Genomic DNA, 22,287 nt, shown 5'->3' on the forward strand with positions numbered 1-22,287 from the left:
CACTAGTGGAAGAAAATATGACAATTAATACATATTTTCATGTTTCCCTGGCAACACCTGAGGGTATGACTAATAACTGGACAGTCATTACCATCCCATGAGGCTCTTGAGGATTGTTCACTGCTGCAGTAGACACTGGATGGTGAACCTTAGATACAGCTCAGTAACAGGAGATAAACTAGCCCACTCAGCTCATAGACTCTTTGAGTCAGCTATTAGATAGGAAGCTAATGTTTGCTCACTCATTTTAGATACAGGCTAAAACCATGTAGGCAGTGCATTCATTCACTTAAAGGGGAGAACCGACAGTTTAACTGGAACTACTTAATACCAGTGTCCAGTAATTCCTGATAATGGACACCTACTAAGTAGTTCCAGTGAAACGGTCTGCTGTTCACCCAGGCCGTGGAGGCCGGTGCGAACTGTTGGTTGAAAAAGAGAAACAAACAGAAGTTTGTTTGGTTTCACATCCTCATACTGCTTTCTGTGCTCACAACATCTAAGAATCAGAATTATTTTGGTCACAAGAAGTTCAGTTTTGGCCACGTACTGAAATTGTCAGTGCTGTCATTTTTTAAAGGGAGGTCATTGTGGAGGATCCGGACGGTGAACAGTCGGCCAACACTTGCTAAACTTCAACGTTATGGTCGTGAGAATGTTAGCCTGCTCAAGTTAGCATTTAGCTCATAGACAGCAGTTCAAGTGCAGCCACACAGAGCCATTAGTGTTGATGCATACCTGTACTGCTGTTGATCAAAACATATCTTAAATAATGACAGAAGTACATTCTTAAATGTTTTGCAAAACAACTTGAAGATCGCCTATGATGCTTCATTATCCATGTGAGCTGCCCAGGAATCTGATTTTGACTTTAACACCATACCACTTCATAATGTGTATCAAAACCACACGTCAGTTTGGACATTTGAACTTTTAATATATGAACATACTGTATCTACACATCATATAGCCTACCATAGAAACAGGCTACAGGCCAGCTGTTCACATAAGAAGCTTAGCACCTATAGATTTCAATATATGTGATAAACAGAAAGGCCTATTGGTTCTCAGTGCTTGTCCCCGTATGTAAACATACTACAGGCCAATATAATATATATATACATTATACAGACATACAACACACTACTATCATTATTATGATCATTATTATTATTTTACACGAGCAGCACACGTGTTTTATCACATGGAATCATATCCCCTCATGCTTCCCAGGATGCTGGAGCTCAGACTGACACCTCTCTCCCTCCCGTGTGTCTGAGCGGCGGGTGTCCTCTCCCCCCTGCGTCTCCCTGCGTCCATGAGGACGCAGAGCTCCGCCTCGGATGCTGCTGCTGCTGCTGCTGTTTAGCTGATTACCGCGATACAAGAGCCGCGTCTCCTTAAAGCGACACTCCGTCTTAATTAATGAGACTGACGCCGAGGATGCAGATGACGGGAGGGAGCAGCACCCGCCGGCCGCCTCCATCTTCAGCCTGCAGGACGTCGTCGCTCCATTTCACCACCTCGAGGTTGTGAATCCGGCTGTAATCTAACCCCGCATGCCTGCAGAGAAAAAAAAAACCGCTCCAACACCCCTCCTCCCTCCTCTGCTTCCTCTTCTGAGACTTATGGACTGCCGATGCGTCACGCTCGTTCTTCCTGCGCCTTTTCTTCCGCAGACGCGGTGCTGCCTCCTCGCCTCGTATTTAGGTTATGACGTCGGCTGTAAAAACGCGGCCCTCCGCTCCTCAGTCGTGCTCCACACACGGGCTGTTTAGCCCTCATGGCTTCTGTTAAAAGCGTCCACAAATCCGCCGTTTGCGCGTCCTCGTTTGCCCGCCCGGCCTTTAGCATTTCTACGTGCCTGTTCGCCGCCCATGCGTTGCCGCTGCCGCGTAGTCGCATCTGCTCTCCCTCCCCACATGGACTCTGAGATCTGCGTGAAGCGCGCGTCGTCTCCGCGTCTACGCCCTCTCTCCGCCGCGGATGCGGTGCGCGGTGGTACTCGCCGTCTCCTCTTCGTGGCCCGTCAGTGATCCTCTGGTCCGGGGGGGCTGGTGCCCGCAGAGAGGCAGGATGGTGCGGATAGCCAGCGCGCTGGGGCTCGTCATGTTCAGCGTGGCCCTGCTCATCCTGTCGCTCATCAGCTACGTGTCCATCAAGAAGGACTTCCTGCTCAGCACCCCCAGATACGGACCTAATGGAGGATCCAGGCTGTCCATGTTCCACGCAGGGTTTCGGTGAGTCCAGGCCCGGCTGCAGGGCTGCAGACTGATCAGCTGAGTGTTTGGATTTGATTTTTAAATGTTGCAGCTGTGTAGGCCCTCACGCTTGAATGTGTAGTTGTGTCTTCTAATGTGGCAAACCCTGATTGTTGATGTTTTGAATGAATGTTATATTCTCATAAATGATGTTACTCCTCAGGAAGGTACAGTGATCAGACCCAGATGAAGGCCTCTATCTGCTGTCTGAGGACTGACAGCTCACAGACTGAGCACAATCAGCATGATTTACTCAGCACAGGGCCTAGACCACGGTTACACCCGTACACCCCAAATATCTTAGTGTTGTTTTGGCCTGGGGTTGTCTTTCTGTGGACTCACTGTTCAAATAAAAGACAACTGTAAAGCGACAGCATATGATTAGAACTTTGTGCCACCTTACTGCTGGACTGATCGTTGATGTTAGATCACACAGCCAAATCTTAGTTTAATGAGGTTTTGTTAGTTCAGTGTCAGTTTTAAAAAGGACTTATTTCAACAGGATATGTTAATGATATCTACTTTATTCGGTGGGAAAGATTTTATTTCCTCTGCATAAAAGTTGTGCACCCCCACACCCATTCACCATCCAGCTCCACGGTCTTATTGCACCTTGGCCACACTCCACTCTGACCTCAAGCCTGTCTAATACATTTGGGATGAAGTGGAACACGGACTGTGAGCCAGACCTTATCGCCCAACATCTGCGGTGGACAACGCCAATGCTATTATGAATTAATGAAAGCAAATCTCTGCAGCCAGATATTAAAAAAATCTCTATAAAAAGCACAATAAACGGAAGCGTGGATGTGTCCACATACTTTTGCCTGTATAGTGTATCAAGTGTATAGGTGTCTCCATTCAACCATTTTGACCTCAGTAGCAGCATTAACTTTAGCTTTGGCTTTAGCTACAGTAGCTCAGATCTCGGTTACCATCAACAAGTGATGAGACGGCGAGCTTCTGGCTGCAGATGACTCAACGCTCTGCTTAGGTGAAGGTGGGCAAAATCTGAGAACATGCACTACACGCTGACCTCCCTGTAAAAGGGCCTGTGGGCTGAAACTGACATGATGTTTTTAGACAGAGGCTGCCGGCAGCAAGATCTGTGCTGATATTAAACTCCTATGAAAGCTACGGGCAAAAATAACATTGCTAACATTTGTGGTAAACATTGGAATAGGACATTTTACTGTTTGGGAAATGCACTTATTTTCTTTTCTTGCCATTAGTAGCAATGTAAGTTTGACACCACCTTCTTGTCTGTGGACTGCAGTCAGGATGTAGCGTAGCTTAGCTCATAGACTGGAAGCCAGGGGAACACCAAACTTTATGTAATGTGTTGAATCTAAATCTAAATTGTGTCGTTGTCATGGTGCAAAAACAGCAGTGACTTCCTGGAGGCTCTGCTGGTAACCTCTCAGTGACGACAGTCCAGTCTCTGCAGCCAGCAGTGCCAACACATAACTCCCTCTAGGACAGGGGCATTCACTGGAAATTCAGAGAGGTCAGAGAGGTAGAACATTTTACTCAAGCCAAGGTCCAGAACCTCATAATGCCTAACTTTGATTCAGTGCCATATACAGTGTGTTGAAGTAGCCTTGTAGTTGTATCGATGACTGCGTGTGGACAGCGTCCGACCGTCAAATTAAATCAAGTACAATTATATATATATCTAGATGTTATATATTATATTGTAACAACATCATCTTTTTTTCCCCATTGGACTAGATGGATTATATAATGATAAATAAATGTTTTTTCTCATTGAAAGTAAAAGAAGGGCTGCATTTTAAAATGTAATAGGCTACATAGTCTTTCTTTCCCACTTATGACCCATTCAGGGTTTCCTCCCAGGATACATTTGGGCTGTAATGGTGTCAGGGCTTTCCTCATACACATGGTCAGATTGATATTGTGAGCCTGGAACGATATTGTGTTTGAATGGTGTTATACAGAGTGGGTGCCTTAGCTTTTGGTGCTCTAAATTTGGATTTGAGTGGGTGTGTTTGCTCAAAAGACTTATGCATCATCTCATAGTGCCGCTTCACATTGTTACTTTTGCCGTACACTTTTGTCTCTTTAAAGCAGCCCGTGTTTATTAACATTCAAGACACACAATGCACTGATTTGATTGGCTTGGTAGCATCAAGTGAAATGATTCAGAAAACATGCACTTGATCTATGGGTTTCCAGTAGAAACTAGAAATTCTTAATCCCACTACTCTTGTTGTAACGAGTAACTAACTACAAACAACTATTAAGTGTTAATTGTTATTGTTACTAGTATGACTGTTGGCATTACTGCTACTGTTATTAGCAACTAAGTTTACTTGTTGGCCAACATTTTTAACCAATGCCTGAATTCAGAGCAACAGGCAGTCTTTATCATTAAAACCAAGGTGAAGACGACTTATTTAATAAAGAGAGTAAACTTCTGTGCTAAACTAGTAAACCTGACATTTACAGCAACTTCCTCTACCAGACAACAGAGGAGAAAAGACACTGGTGCCTTTATTAAAGAAGTACTTACTGTCACTGCCACTCCATCTTCAAAACATACTCATCATTAAAGAAACACCTCTGATCAAAATGTCCCAGCAGAATCAGTTCAGGTTTTTTAACAGGCACCAAGGACTTTATTAATATACACAGTTTAATAAGGCAGACAACATCGCAGCTCTCATGTCAGTGGTGGATGACACTAATTGGACTGATTTGAAAAAAAGAAATAAAAAATAGGACAACTTTTCCATGGTGAACTGGTCCAAATGTAGTACATGTCAGTGAGAGTGTGTATGAGCCTGAAGGAAAAACAGGGCATCTGTCACTTAATCCCACAGCTGTGAACTAGATCAGCTCATTAACTCACAGCTCTTCTGTCTCCTTCAGTCCATATATTGACATGTTTCCAACCAATTTAGATATTTTGCTTGAAAAAGGTTTCTGGAATACATTTTTGAATGTGATAAAACGTGGGCTAAAGGCTTTTATACACATTTGTTTCCTTCCATTGTTTGCCTCATTTTTTCAACACCAACTTCATTTGTGTTGAACGAGAAACTGAGAACAGCAGAGTGGTGAGTGTGATGTAACAGCGTTGTTGTCCAACCGATGTACAGGCTTTATAGGGCCTCAGTTCTCAATCACTAGTTTATTGTTAACAAAGCTGTGTGTCTAACCTGACGCGGGAAACTGTTTGTAAAAGGGCAGGCACTTATTGTCTTTTACCTCTATCGCAGGCTAGCTTCAACCAATCAGGTCAACAGGAGGGGAGTGTCACAACCGGGGGAGTCTGTCTGATAAATCAGCCTCTTACTGAAGCGTGTCAAGAGTGAAAACTGTTTTTCCAAGGAGAAAAGCCTTCAGTGCTGTAATTTGCTGTCCTTTCAATGAAGAAACGCTCTCCAGGTCTGATATAAGTGATGCTAGCAGCATCAGTGCAAACCTCTTGAGGAACCACCATTGTTTTCAAATGAGCAGTCACTTCTCGCACTGATCATCACACCCGTAGCCGCAAGTAGTTCCTCATAGGACGCTGATTGTTCCAAACAAATGTGGTTCCACCCTTAGTGCATAGGTTGGCAAGATGGACTCCTGAGTCAACGTCATCTCGCCAATGTATCCGCCTCTCAAGGTAACTGTGTGTCTGAGTACCTCCAGAACTAGTTTAGGTGGTCAGATCCTCAGTGTGTGTTTGTGAGTTGTGTTTACACTTGAGCTTAATGCATTTTACTTCATCTGATTACCGTCCCGAGTTCCAGTAGGGTCACTGCAATCCAACTCCATGGGAAATGATTCAGTAAATCTGTGTTGTCTGACATGTTGGGTCAGGTTTGGAGTGTGATGCTAAAACAGCATCATTCTGATGAAGGTTCTGGAGGCCAGCGAGCTGTCCTTGGATCTGATTTATTGCATGAGAGCCAAATTCATTTTTCTTCCGCCCGTAATCATTTTCCTCTTTGCCCGCCATCACCACAGGCCAAGGTTATGCTCAGAGTAGACGTGAAGGAGACCGGCATTTTGAAGAAAAAACACTGCTGGTGCACAGAGCTAAATGTCCTGCCTTCCTGTTATGGATTGAGAGTTTATCATCAGGAACACGGTGGTAGAGGGAAATATTTGGTTTTTGCTGTTGTGCAGCCAGTGGATAGACAGAATGTTATACCATCAGAGGGTCTCTGATATATATTATATGTATAAAATATTGGCCATATTACAGTGAGAATATAGCTGAATTTGTGTTTGAGTGAAGCTTCTTTGGATACACTGGTTTTACAAGCCGGTGCTGCACATTATTGTGCACCTTCTTTTTAATTACAGTCTTCATCAAGCAAGTCAAGATCCAGGGGAAACGTTGAATGTTAATGGTAGTGGACAGTCAAGAATTTTGTTTTGCTATCAATTTAAAATTATTCAGAGATAAAGATGACTTATATGCTGTTACTTACAGTGTACTGGCAGGAAAATTCATCCAAAAGTCTACAGTCTGACTGTGGCCGTCACAAACAAATTACTTTTTGTTATCTGTTTATGTAACAAACTATAGAACTTGTATGAGTGAGATGTAGCTGTCTCTTGGTGTTTAAAAGAAACATTTCAACATTTTATTGTAAGTGTATTTAATTATCCAGTGCTGACCGACTAATTGTCTTTTACTGTGCCCAGTTGTTGAAATGTTTGTGTTATTTTTTCAGCACTGTGATGCAACTAAAATGATCACTTTTGCTCACAATTCTCAAGTATTTAATTGTCATGAAAATAATGATATAGAGTAAGTATTTAAAATGCACTGTACTTGCGCATGCTGGGCCTTTAAAGAGTCTACGTTCGGTAATCCTTTCTTTCAGTGAAATGTCATCTTAAAGTCACTAGTGCTGATTAAGGTAAGAGTGAGTTTGTTTTTTGTTTTGCACTCTTCCTGCAGTGAGAGGCCGCCTCGCAAACCCGACCTGAGGTGAATATAGAGTGCTGACATTTGGATCAAAAACACAAGGATGTGCTCTGTCTATGCTTTTTCTCTATATTAGTATTTTTATTTTTCGAATGGAGTCTATCTATCTATCTATCTATCTATCTATCTATCTATCTATCTATCTATCTATCTATCTATCTATCTACCTACCTACCTATCTATCTATCTATCTATCTATCTATCTATCTATCTATCTATCTATCTATCTATCTATCTATCTATCTATCTATCTACCTACCTACCTACCTACCTATCACCTGATTCTCAGCAACAAACCAAGTGTGTGCAACTTTGTTTGAATTTGTTGAGATAACTTGCTGGTTTGACTTTTTTGTTTAAATGTTTAAACCATCAGCATCTTCTGCTTCAGCTGGGTTTGGCTGCGTTGAAACCTGCAGCCATCCAACTGTTTGTGTCACGAACAAGATACAAGACCTTGAATTTTCTCTGAAGCCTTCTGGGTGGTGCGGTGTTGGGTTTGAAACATCATGAAATGAAGAATTAAGATTAATCCTAAGTGTAAAGTGTTAACATATTTCCAAATTTTTCTCAGATGTCCTATGTTCGTCACAAAAGAAAAGTGTGTCACGTGATCTCATTAATACACCATTAAATCACAATATATTTATATTATGATGGACAATTGGCAATGGCCTGAATTTGAGAAAGAAGAAATGACATCAACACAGAGGAGGAAGAAACAGTAGTGTTGATTTTATGTTAAAGAAGTATACAGTCTGTAGACGGTTGTGTTGCAGAGATATCGACTGGCGTTAGCATGCTAACTAATTAGCCCTGGCTAAGTCAGAGCTGCTGTAAATCACCTCCTTACTATATCCCATGTTTTTAAACTGACCTCTGCCTATAGTGACTCCAAATGTTCCACAGTTGTGATCTGGGCAGACTCCGGTCGGCTAATTAGCTAACAAGAGCTAACAAAGCTAGCAAAAAGTATAGTGAGTAGCAGTAAGCTGCCCCTGCTGTATGTTTTTGGAGCTATGAATCCTGACCTTTCTGGATTTCTTACACATTGCCCCCTTTAAAGAAGCAGTAATACAGGAGTTTTAATTTATCTGTCATGATTCTTTAATCTTAATCTTAGTTATTTTCCTCTGCACACAAGATAATAATTTGCACACAGGCTGTAAACAATATGTCAGAGACTTGGAATATTTTGAAATGTCTAACATTTAGTTTTGTTATAAAGGAAGATCCTTTCCCAACAACAGTTTGTAATCAGTCGCTATTTCATGCTGATCCTGATTCAGCACTGCACCTCTCTGGCTGAGTCTCGCTGTCCATAAAGATGGCGGATGCTGCAACAACAAAATAAAGCTTATGGCGGTCTGACTGCATCAGATCCAGGTCAAACAGTATTTACACATACTTTTAAAGGTGTGTTTTAGACTGGCCAGGTATTACAGAGGTGGAGTTTGCCATGCAGGACAGTAAAACATACACAATGGTTGAATGACAGCCGAAGCTGTCAGTGCTTGATGATTTTGAATATATGTGGAATCAGAACTCTGAACTGTCCTCATAGAGTCAACTCCACCTTTCTTGTTTTTCATGCAAGATGGACCAAACTTAAATCAACATGCAAATACTATTTGACCAGTTTGTCTGTCATAGCAGAGTCTTGACCTGAAACCTTGATATTTTGATGTTTATTCAAAGGCAGAACAGTAAAGAGGCAAGTTCTCTCTTGAAACCATCTTTTCAACATTGTGGAAAGTAATTTTTGTTTCTTGTCAGAGTCAGATGGGAGCATCGGTTTCATCTCTGTGTGTCCAGTTCAAAGACAGATCTAGAATGCCCTTTGCCTGGCTCACTAGAAAGACTTTAAGCAAATGAAAACTGCCTGCTTAAATCCACCAAGGGGGGAAAAGAGACTCCATAGTTGTTTGGTTTTCATGTAGTATCTTATTAGATAGCTAGCTAGCTGTAACTAGAGGTTAACTAGGGCATCTTTGAGTTTATCTTCTTTCCACCTTGTTTTTATGGCCCATTCAGATATATTTCCATTTGATCTGTTCATATCTGTTGATCTAATTAATTGAAGTTTTTTCCGATAGACCCCTCCATGGCAGACATTTTGACTTGTCAAATCAGGAGAAGCACAATTGGAATTTATAACATTAATGATGGTTTCATCCCATTTAGGTAAGCTATTTCCAGAGCTGGAATGGCTTATTGGGACACTAAGAAGGATGTATTTGCCATTAACGGTTTTGCTCACACCTGTGCTTTTGCTGCTTTGACAAATCAAAATGAATGCTGAGAAAAGGATCTATTGTGTCCAGAGGCTTTGGAAAATGAGCTTCCAGACTGACATGGATTTGCAAATCCCAGGCCACATCTGATATTTCTCCCCCATCTTGAAAGACACTAAGAGTTATAACCATCCAGTCAAATGACATTTTCAGTCAGTCAGTGTTTTTCAATTCACAAGTCAGTGAAATGTCCTGTCCGCTAGCTGACACAAGCTACACTTTCAACATGTTAATGCTCAATTTCCTGCTGTCACAGGTATTTGCTAACAAGCTAACTGAGATGTTGTGAGCTTTCATTAAAGCCAGCAGTTGTTGTTTAGCAAATCGCTCCACTGCTAACTGCTACCACACTGTGTCATTTGACATTAGTATTTCTACAGCTGCTCTGTAATCATAATACAGGTCAATCAGATCAGTTTTTGAGTCATGGAAAGATATGTTAGGCTACCAGTTTTCTGCTGTTTCCAGTCTCCATGCTAAGCTAGGCTCAACACTCCCTGGACCTTTTTCTGTACCGATGACATCGACATCTATTTTCTCAAATGACTCTGGGTGAGACATAATGCATTGCTTTCCAGGACATGTGGACTGAATGCTGTTCTGGAATACAGAGGAAGTCATTATACCAAGAGACAGTACCATGGATAAGAAAAGCACAAATGCATTAAAAATGTCAAGGTTTTCAGGCAAAAATGAGGAATTAGAATATCTTTAAAGGTAAAATAGCAAATCTCCAGGTTAACAGTGGTATGAAATTTTCGAAGAGTTTAGGCTTCTTGCACTGCAAAAACAGTGTTCATCTTATCAAGTACAATGACCTCATGTTACCAGCAGGTAACATCATTCGATTTCTCAGTTTAAATGCCTTGAAAAGCAGGAAGCACGGCATGAGTTCAAACTGTGGGAAGCTGTTTCAAAACCAAGCTGAAAGGATAATGAGTACATGCAATCAAATCTGATTGAAGGGAAGATTATTTCACTTCACATCCAAAGTCTCGAATTAACTATGAATAACTTGCTAAGATGGACAGAATTTCTGCAACAGTTTGGCCTTACTGCTCACATTCCCCACAGTACACTGGGACCTTTATATTCTTGATTTCAAAGAGGCTGAAGGCTGCTTTTACACTGAGCTGATAGTGTAAATGAAACTGGCTGGATCTGTTCATTAATGCAGCTGGTTCCTTAATGGAATGAATCGCTCTATATTTGGTGAATGGCTCCACAAACACTTGCACATTTCAGTCAGCATTTCTTGGGGCCATTTTAGTTTAGTGGAGACAGTGCTCCTGAGAAAGATTTAGACAAAATATAAGTAATCATTTAAAGTATAACCTAGCTGAAGCTCTTAAGAGAACAAAGTAGATTTTTTTGTTTACATTTGGGTCTAATTTTCATGGAAATCATTTCTACAGGAAGAAACACTTGCAGTCAGACCTCTCTCAAAGTTTCCAGGTATCTCCACTCCTAGGTGTACGATTTCTAAACAAAGCCAAGCAAACCAGTCAAATCTTATCTTATCAATCTTAAAATTGTATTTTCATGCAGTGAAAAAAAAAATGAATGGATGAACTCAATAGTTTCATTTTCTCTTGGTAAGAAACATGAAAAACAAAATAGTAAGAAATTTGATCCCAGATTTGTCATAGAGGCTTCATTTGCAAAACGTATGCCAGTGAATTTTTGGCAAGTGGTTTCAGTAATGTGCCTAGATAAACTGGCTTGTTTACAACCTCTCTGATTGCCTGACTGCTTTTGTTTCCCGGCCTGTCAGAAAGATTCTCCTGTAATTGTTTTCAATGCATAATGTTTTGCACTATCCACAAACCTTGTTTTAAAAGAGCTAAAATGGTCCTTAGAACATCTTGAAGTGCAAGTTTGGATGAAGCCGAATTTCTCCAAAGACTGAGCTAACCCCCGTCTCTCCATGTCCTCCTCCTCCTCCTCTGTGTAGCTCCCAGCTGGCCATGAAGTATCTGGATCCAGCTTTCTCTCCTCTGACCAACGCTCTCAGCGAGGACCTGCAGAACTCCTCGAGATGGAGCTACAACAGTACTGCTTTTATACAGCTGAAGTAGGTTACACACACACACTCGCACACACACACACACACACACACACACACACACACACACACACACACACACACACACACACACACAAGCATTCTCTCTCTTTCTGTGGACATTTTTTGATGGTCCTGAATGCTCAATGTGGTTTAAGGAGTGAGCAACAGCTGTGAAATGCACTTCAACATCATGCAACAAAAGATGAGCTACAGAACATTGTACAGAAAAAGTTACGTAGAAACAAGATGGCTCGTGATGTTGTTGGCTTTATGGTTGGGGTTCAAAAGCATCTTACTGAATCTAAATAGGATCTGAGGTTGGATCTGAGAACCAGAAGACACGCAGCGGTACCTACTTGTCAGTCACATGGTAGACTATGAAAAAAATTCTAAAACAACACAGAGCTATGATTTATTCTTTGTGCTGGATGCTTAAAGTAAGGATGCAGTAATGAATAATACTGTATTTTTTTACCTTGCAGAAAGGAGATTTCTCAGTACATCGACATCCCCCACAACTTCTCACTGACACGAGGCTCAGTCCGAGTCGGACAGCTGATGCATTATGACTACTCCAGCCACAAATACGTCTTCTCCATAGGCGAGAACTTCCGCACCCTCCTCCCTGAGGTCTCGCCGATCCTCAACAAGCACTACAATGTCTGTGCCGTCATCGGCAACAGTGGCATCCTCACCGGCTCGCGCTGTGGCCCCCAGATCGAGAAGTTTGACTACGTCTTCCGTTGCAACTTCGCACCAACTGAGATCTTTAAGAAGGACGTTGGACGACGGACCAACATGACAACCTTTAACCCCAGTATCCTGGAGAAATACTATAACAATTTACTGACTGTGCAGGACAGGAACAACTTCTTCCTGAGTTTGAAGAAGCTGGACGGTGCCATCCTGTGGATCCCAGCGTTTTTCTTCCACACGTCAGCCACAGTGACGAGGACGCTGGTCGATTTCTTTGTGGAACATCGAGGTCAGCTGAAGGTCCAGCTGGCCTGGCCCGGAAACATCATGCAGTATATCAACAAGTAAGATACACTGAAACCCTGCAGTACATTTACAACAAAGACCCCATCTCCACCTAATAATAACCAGTGATCTGTGGCTGGATATTCATCTGAAATGTATTCCAACACTGTGATCAGATCTCAATATGTGAAATAGGTAAGTAGAGCCAGCAGGCTTGTCAGCTAATAAGGTGTGTCCCAAGTGTGGGGGCGTATGCAGGAGGGTCTATTTGGAACCGCATGGCATGAATCTCTTATCAGAGAGAGTACGAGTAAGCTCTCATCATACAGCTGCATACCGGCAAAGTGCATAGATGTGTCCATGTGGCCTCTACGTTGCCCTAAAGATATGAAATGTGCCTGTGCATGTGTGGAATGCGCCCTCAAAGGGGGCTCAAAAGTGGTAAAGTTACAATTTCCACCCCTGCTTACTTACATGACCAAAGGGTTACCACAGTAGGCTCCAGCTGCCCTTCCAGACACCTGTTTGCACTAAGACAATCAACTGACTGTGCTGGAGTAAAATTGACCATACCAGAGGAAACTGTGATTTTGTCAGAGGTGTTGGATATATTTTCTTTTTCAGAGATCTTTTAATTGATTTGTTTGGAAAGAGGGTTTACTCGGGACAGATTTGAGAAACCAAACTTGAACTTACCTAACCCTAATCTGCAAAATGCCACCAGGGTAAAAAGTACATCTGTTTTAAAATATCCTTTACAAGAATTTGAAACTCTGAATGTCTGTCTGTTGATCTCTACAAACCCAGATGCAATAGATTAAGAATGTCATGGCAGTCAGTGCTGAAAAATGTTTCAACTGAATTGAACCGTGATTGTGAAAATCAAAAATCAGTCAAATCATGGATTTGGTGAATTGTTAAAACCCTAGAATTAACAGAATTACTAGATGTCTGTGGTGTCTGCAGCTGTCTGTGTTTATGTCTGTGTGGGAGAATATTCTAGCCATTAATGTTTCCTTTGCTCAAAAAAAGCTTGTCTCCAGCTTTTTGCTAGGCTTCGTCAAGATAGCAGGCACAGTTAGGTAACCCTTTAACTGATCTAATTGCTAATCTAATTATGAATAGATCAAAACAAAAAACGACATTGGTCTGAATTGTTTAAGGCTCACAAATATGTAGTTTTACCTCTAAAGAGGCTCAGTAGTTTCCTTAACAGCTGGACGCTGCACTTTTTAGTCAAACAGGAGGTAATATTGCATATGTTGAGCACTATTCAAGTGGTGGATAGATTCAGATTTGGTGTTATAGTGTTTCCTGCTGCAGGACTGTGTTTTTAATAGTTTTTGAACAATAGTGGAGCTTTATGGCTCCATGACTATGATGATGATGGAGCGTAGACCTTATGTTTATGTGTTAACATTATGTGTCATTACTCCTTTGTGGTTTGTTTTCATCATTTTTGACTGGATTATGTTCACTGGCAACAGATTTTCCAGTGCAGAGAGTGTTTCACATGTATAGTAGGTTACATGCATGTGGTTGGTGGACAGTTGATTGTGTTTTCAAACCCCTGTGCCTCTTAGTGATTTTCTGCTTGTCAAGCAGCACTCGCGCACAATCAGGCCCCATTTACACCAGGTCAGGATGGTTAGTGCTGTCTCCTAAAGCAGGTGTACCATGTGTCAGACTGTCCATCTACTTCTCTCTATTTCTCTCTGTCTCTCCGTGTTCAAAATGTCAATGTGTATCTCTGTCCTATTTGTAGAAGTTTGTGGAAACGAACGTGTGGTTGTATTGTATTGAGCTTTACTCTATATGGGAAAGAGGAGATTTAGACTCCAAAGCCGGATTATGAGGAAACAGCTATTTAGTGAAAGGTATGGCACAGAGCTGTAGCTGTGTGTGTGGAGAAGGATTTAGGTCTGGTGCTTAGTGTTGTAGCAGCAGAAAAGGCTGCTCGTACTGTACCCTAATCTTCGCCAATCCCATTAAAACTACCTGCTCTGGAAGAATTACCACGTTTAAGCAGCTCAGACAGCTTTCAGCACCTCAAGGACTCTTGGAAATGCTTTTGTGGCGGCCAGTGTGGAGAGTTCCCCCTCTGTGAAGCTGCAGAGCAAAACAATCTGCTCAGATTGGTTTATTTTTTATTTAGTAATGTGAAGTCGCTGGTATCAAAAGAAGTTAATTCATATTTTTTGAGAATGACATATAGAAATGTTAGTTTTCATGAAATCTAGGTATGTGTACATTAATTTGATTCACAAATACATACAGTGCCTAGGCCTTAATCTAATTCATGCATTGTTTTTATTGTTTTGCAAAAAGATGAAGATGGATCCAAACCATTCACATTCCCACTCTCTCATGGAGTCCACTCTGTAGTTACACTCACAGCTGAATGAAGTGGTAAAATTTGAGACAAACTTCTCTCTCTCTAGATACCAAGGGAAGAAACAGAAACAGTCATACCTTTGATTAACTATAGTTTTGTAATATTTCACACTCGAATGAAAACCTCCTCTGTTTTCTAGACTCGAGATGGGTGTATTGGATCCAAAATACAATGTGAACTTTGAGATGTTAAGTTCTTTGACAATATTAATTGTCTACCTCAGTTTGAGCTGGTTAAGTCTGTGAGGAGCGTTGTCCGCAATATATGATAATACTGGGAAAATACAAATAAAGTTTTGTCTCAAATATAAGCCTGTTTTAAATAAAGGATTGTTCTCTCTGCAGAGAACCCTAACGCTCTGCATTTAACAAATTACCTTTTTCTAGCTAACACGAATTACAAAAATCTTGACCTGAGAAAATAAATGAAAATAAATTAAGTCATGCCAACCCCTAATCAATCACCTAAGAACAAACTAAGCAGCAGAGTCAACATTAAAGGGTTGTATCCAGGTGTTTTGCAATGAGTCAGTGGCGTCGCTAGGAGTGCAAAACATCCGGGGCTTTAGCCCTGCAGGTAGAGTCTTTTTTTAACGGGGGTCTGGGGATTTTTCCCCTGGGAAATTTTAACATTGGGCTATTTGAGAAGGAACGGAAGGCCAATAGTTGGGGTCCTCATCGTCATATTTTAATCACAAATAAAGCTAATTTTCCCTCCCTATAGGCCTACTGAGTAATGTTTACATTAAAGATAATGTAATGATAATGTAATAATCTGTGTGCATAGGCTATTTGAGCAAGTAGAACATTCCCTATTATAATTTCTTTGCTTCATTGTCTGTCTGCATTAGGTCTACAGGTGGATTTGTAGGGTGTTAAGAGAAAAAAAAATGTCATTTAACAGAGACTGCACACCCAGACTACACCCACAACCACAATTCCGATTTGATTTACCACAGCAGGCAAAATTAGAAATTAAAATTAGAATAATTAACACATGCGCCTACCCGGTGTCAAGGTTGAATTCATGGCGGGACTGCTGAATCTGTGCAAGCAAGCTATCCCTGCTCCTCTTCAGGGGTTGGGGGAGATGATGTCTCACTCTCCATGTCTTCTTGCTCTGGCTGCAACTTTTTTTCCCCAAAGAACCTCCATATATCTCTAATAACTAACTACTATAAACGCTGCATTGCTAATAAACAGTAGGCTGATAGATGGGCTGTGGTAATATCAGTGACGCATAGAGGGGGAACGAATAACACTGATGTTGAATTTGCAACAAATTATTCTGACTCTTACCATATATGGGCATATGCCATGAGGAAAGACAGAGGAAAGCCATGTCAGCTTCTGCGCAATTTGCGCTGGTGACAATGTAGCATTTGTGGCTGCTGGCCATTCAATATACAATCCTATAAAAAGCTCTGGGGCTATTTTCATCATTAGGCAATTATATTTGTTTTTCTCTTTTTTGTTTTTTAAGGCACAGAGGTCCGGGGCTATTCCCAAATCCTAGCCTTGAATGCCCAGGTCTAACGACGTGCCTGCCCTGAGTGACTCCACATATTTTGAAAGATGTAAGACTCTTTTAATACATAATTGTTTTGTTTTTTTACTTGTACTCAATAGCTACTGGAAAACCAAGCAGCTGTCGCCGAAGCGCCTGAGCACTGGCATCCTGATGTACACACTGGCATCCTCCATGTGCGACCAGATCCATCTGTATGGCTTTTGGCCCTTTGGCTGGGATCCGAACACGGGTAAGGAGTTGCCGTACCACTACTACGACAAGAAGGGCACCAAGTTCACCACCAAATGGCAGGAGTCCCATCAGCTCCCTGCTGAGTTCAAACTCCTCTATAAGATGCACACACAGGGACTACTGAAACTCAGCCTCTCCCACTGCGCTTAGGCCTTAAAGTGCAGCAGGTACAGTGCTTCGCGAATGTTTCCACAGGCCATAGATATCAAGATGACAAGGCAGACAAGGGAAGGATTCGTGTTCTTTTGCCAAAAGCAAAATCTTGGCTTTAATACTGAGTTGGTGCAGTGGGTATTTAAACTGTTTTAGTCTAAGATCCCCCTGCAAAAACCCATAAAACTGAGCTTAAGATGAACCATTTTTTGCAAACCACAACAGCTCAAGAAACAAGAGCTCTTTTCATTTCTTCCAGAATTTACAGGACTGCATTATATTTTTTGGATGAAATGGTTGCAGCTGGACTTACAGGCAGCGTTGTTCGTCAGCATTATATCACAACCTCAAATTGCTTCATGGTGTTTTTATCTCTCATCACTCTTGGCACTACAGCCACAGATCAGCTGATTGACTATTTAAAGGCAAGACTGTGTTCAGGCCAATATCAGCACTTCATTAAAGATGGCAGATCCCATCTTTTCCATTTCAATGGGACTACTGTTTTGATGCAGCTCGGGTCCTGATGCAGAGGGCCATGGCAAAAGTATTTATGCACATTTCTCGTAGAATAAATCATAGAGAAAATGATTGTCACTGATCATTTGAAATCAGTTGAATGAACCTTCATTTACTGAATCTGTATCCTTGATTGTAATTCATTGTGTCACTAGTATATGAAGCAAGACATGACCACCAACATTTGCTGTTTTTTTTTTTTTTTTTACACCGTGCTGCTTCGGGTCAAAACACACTGGAGGACAGCAATGTAGTCTGACAACAGTGGCAGAGACCTAAACATTTCTTACTACACAGACTCAATCCCATCCAATGTTTTCCCTTACCCCACAATGTCGAGGGCCCCCTTGCCCACTACAACAGAGTTACAACGTGGAGAGGATGAAATTTCCCACTATGAAATAGCACAACTCTTCAAGACCCTGATATGTCATCAGTTGTAATAACTGCTGTTTATGTAGACAGACAGGAAGAGAAAGGACAAACATTGCTTCATTACTTGGGCACTAGCAATGCTTTCTAGTCTATTATGCTCCTACCCTGTCAATCTGCATTGTTGAAATATATGAGAATACATAAATGACTGTCATTCACAGATCAGCAACAACAATGAAACATTAGAAAATTAGCTAATTAGCTACTGAGACATCAGTGAGCTAGTAGCCATTGTTTTATGTGATTGTTGTTTTGCATCTCTATGCCAACAATAATCAGGAGAACCTGCCCCTAGGCTTGGATATGTAAACTGGAAGGGTAGAGCTAAAATGGAAGGGCGATGGTTGTATCAGGGTTAGACCTTTCAATATAGTTGCCATGTCACATAAGGTTAGTCATAAACTGTCTTGTTGTCTTTTGCATCTTAAATGTCATACAGGTGATCTGTCGGGCAATTCCAGGGATCAACTTTGCTGTTCCACTTGTAGACATCATAGGAACACTATGTTACACTCCCTCCAATTTCCCATCTCGTCAAACACTAGGTGAAGGAAGGCAGAAACCATTGTCATGTTCTTTTTGTCAGAACATTTTTAGGTGTCCCAGATGCTACATCACTTGTATTTGACACTGCAATGGATTAGACTAGCAACTTTTATACCCTACAGTCAGTTTTGTTCCCCACGTCTAATGGGTTGGGCCATTATTTGGCCGATTTTAGGTAGTCTGATCCCAGAATGAACAGAAGGAGCAGTTTTCCAAATAAATCTAACTCTTGTTTCTCACTTCAGTCACCACAGTCAGACAAACAAAGAGACATGGGTGACATCGTCACCTCCTGAGAACAATACCTGGCTCGTTAGCTGCTAAATCTTCCTCTTTCTTCACCAGCAAGTAGCTAATTCTGTCCGCCATTTGGTGCTGGGAAAATAGTGTGCACTGGCTTTATTAGAGCTTGTTTACTAAATGAGGTTCATACAGTTGAACACTATTTTCCAGTAACAACTAGCACAACTATTATGTGCAAGGAAATAAGACCGAGTCAAGTTTTGCATCCCTGAGACATCTGTAATCTCTCAAATAAGGTCTGTGGTTCACATAAGCTCAAGATTTCCATGAAGATTTTTTTTAGGTTTTGTTCTGTGACATAAAAATATGTCAGTAAATACCCCACATGTGAAAGTTAAAGTGTTTACATGACTTAAAAACAGCAGTTTCTAATAGCAAACTGCATTTATACACAGTTGATTTTTTTAACTTGTTTCTGTTAGAGGGCTTTAATGATGCGACATAAAGAGTTTGACTAGATTTTTTCCAGAACTACTGGGAGATATTTCATTTCCTAAGACTGTGAAGAAATAACCTACTCTACTCTGCCTCTGATTGGTTTACCCTAACCCAAACCAGTCATCATCCCTCATGACTCAACCTAACCAAGCATCCAACCAAGGAAACAAGTACTTGCCAATCATAGGTAGAGCAGGGCAGATCATTCCTGTGATCCTCCGAAAAGAACATTGATAGACGGCACATGCATTCTTTCTTTTAAGATTTCTTTATTGTAAATCCTTAAATTGCTCTATATGATTGCATTATCAATATCGTGGCAGGATTATGAATCTAAAGGAGGCAATGACAAGAGGCAACTCTGGTCTCCTGCTATACCCCATCCACCCTGACCTCTTCACCTTTACTTTCTGCCTTGCTACACAAAGGGCACACTCCTCTCTGCATTGGAACTGCAGATTGGCATTGGCCATAAACTATGCTTTGCAAATTGAATATGAATTCTAAGATAAACTTGGCTGGAAAAGGAATATAGAAGACTGTAATCACAAATATTAACATTTGAACAGAAAAAAAGGGGACATATGCTGGAGAGCACTGCTTTCATGTTGAAAAGAAGATAATAACCATAATGCGACTATTACATGTTTTATTTGTTAAGAAAGAAAAGACCTTGAACTGGAGTTCCACTTCACACTTTATTTAATATGTCCATAATGAGACAATGTGAGATAATAAATCAGATAATAAAAATAAGCAGGTATTCTCGTAGCCATGAATTATTTATATATTATACATAAACAATACAAATTGTTTGGTTCATTACCTCAGTCTTTCTGTTCGTAATAGTACTGTAGCTTTCATCAACAGCAAAACATAATTTTAGAGTTAGGATTGGATCAAATTATTTTGGCTAAAGTAACTTTTGATCATGTTTTCCTTGAATATTAATGATTAATGGCTAAATACATCTGGTTGAGTTAAGAGTTTTTTGTAGATTTGGTGACAACATTTTTGGCCCTCTTGGCATTGCGTGCTGTGCTTTTGTCAACTCAGGTTTTTGTGAATGGGTACAGTTAAACAAACTACATTTATGGCTTCTTCGGTCTGCGTTTGTGTGTTTATGGAGGCATTATTGTGGTATGTTAATGATTTTCAAGTCCATCGAGTTTGTGTCATGTGTAGATAATTAGTATTACTAATTTAAAATGCTCTGTGATCTTTGTTGTGTTTTTGTTCCTACATAATTGTATCATGTCCAGATTGTTTCACTCTTTGCAATTTGGTATTTGCATTTGGGCATTCTCTTCAAAGAAGCATAAATAACACACCTTGGCCCCCAAGCCACCAAAAATTTAAATGCGAATTTGTTACCATGTGGTAACTAAATTCAGACATTTTCATCTGTTTTTTTAGGCATATCAAATGTCAAGTGGTGTATTTGGCATGTGCATTTATTTGCAAGGGAGTGACTCTTTTTTTTTTTCCAAGTGTTTTCATATTCGCTGCAAAATGCTAATGAGACAATGAAACTGGGACTATTTTTGTAAAGTGTATGTGAATTTTAGCTGTCTTGCATTTTTCTTTTTATATATATATATATATTAGTCTTCTACAGTTTCATTCCCACATGTTATATCTATAACTTGAAATGTGATATTTTCAGGACTTTGACAAAAAGATTGTGGGCATGAAGGTTAAACAAACTATTTAATAAATAGTAGTAATGTTATTTTTTGACTTGAGCACATTACAAATTTGAAGGTCAGTAGGATGTACCTTTATTTCATTTCTTTTGTCACTTTTTATCTATGTTTTATAAATACCATAAAGCGTAAGTGTCAGGTTACATTTTTCAAGAATGTATTTTTTGCATTGCAAATGATACTGACCTCTGCCATATCCATATATATTTAGATATCATTCTGCGAGGAGTAATATATACTTAAATCACATTAAGATATAGACAATAGATTAACAAACATGTTTTATCCATCGAATACTTGAAAGAAACTATATATCTACTCTGTATTTATTTAATCATTAAGTCATTAAAATGAATGAAAATATCAGTTTGACAATGTGAATCCTGTCTTTTTTTGTGTTGATGTTGAATAATTAATTCATGGTGTTTATGCTGTGTGTACATTCTTGTGAAGACTCATGTTTTATCATATCTTAGCAAGTTATTGCATTTAAGTGGAAGCACCCACTGGACTCATTAAACATAAGAAGAAGAAGCCAAAGTATAGGAGCTGTATGTGTTGATCCTGAGTGCAAATGTGATCAGATTTGGGAAATATGACAGTGGCACATCCAGGGGAAGTAATGTGAGTCAATACAGTGCCAATTTAAGTGCTTACATAGAAATGTGTGCAGATGTTTTAATGCATGTCTTACACCACCAATGTGTGCTGCCCAAAAGGACAACCCTTGGTCCAACTGTCTGTCCTTTAAACACAATATATATCACTTTTGATATACATCCAGTAACACACAGTACATTAATAAACTAATTAGTTAATGCAGTAACAGGACTAACATACAGCATATTAAGTGCTGGTTAATGCAATCACCTTCAACTTTATAATCAACAAACTACCCAAAGACTATTTGACTTCTTGTTCATTTTCCTTGGTTTTCTTGTAATAACTCAGTTTGAACAGGAACTAGATCAGACCCAAAAGGTGAATGCAAAGAATTTATTCCCCTGGTCTGGACCGAATGTATACAAGTTAAGTCACCTAAAGCTAATGATCACACACACTTATCAGAATATAAGTGTGTGTGTGTGTGTGTGTGTGTGTGTGTGTGTGTGTGTGTGTGTGTGTATTATCAACAGTAAACAAGGATTTGTCCACATTGCACAAGGGTCAGACCCAATGTGACCTTTAACCTTTGTGGGTGCAGGAGGAGATGTGTCATAACATGTTCAAAATAGAATAGAACAAAGTAGAATGTGAGGTCAGCTAACAGAAATCATTCAGACTGCTTGCTCATGGGGGAAATGTCAGGTGTCTGTAAATAAGCAATCAATGAGTATGGTTTAGACCTGCTCAGTTTGGAAAGTGCCATGAGATGACTCTTGTTTTGAATTAGCACTATACAAATTAAGATTGATTGACTGATTGATCAGTTGGTTGAAACTATATCTTATATTTCAAGCTGCACTATCTGAC

The 22,287-nt window shown here is 40.4% G+C and overlaps 1 protein-coding gene across 1 annotated transcript; it reads left to right on the top strand.

The window, feature by feature from the left end:
* The first annotated feature begins 922 nt into the window (after positions 1–922).
* Positions 923–21,169, top strand: st8sia3 (ST8 alpha-N-acetyl-neuraminide alpha-2,8-sialyltransferase 3). The gene is made up of 4 exons (XM_037118351.1): positions 923–2,240; positions 11,464–11,583; positions 12,060–12,617; positions 16,582–21,169. Exons 1-4 carry the CDS (start codon positions 1,987–1,989, stop codon positions 16,862–16,864), a joined length of 1,215 nt encoding a protein of 404 aa, XP_036974246.1. The 5' UTR covers positions 923–1,986; the 3' UTR covers positions 16,865–21,169.
* The last annotated feature ends 1,118 nt before the right edge of the window (positions 21,170–22,287 follow it).

This window comes from Acanthopagrus latus, chromosome 12 (assembly GCF_904848185.1).
Source record: "Acanthopagrus latus isolate v.2019 chromosome 12, fAcaLat1.1, whole genome shotgun sequence".
Taxonomy (NCBI): domain Eukaryota; kingdom Metazoa; phylum Chordata; class Actinopteri; order Spariformes; family Sparidae; genus Acanthopagrus; species Acanthopagrus latus.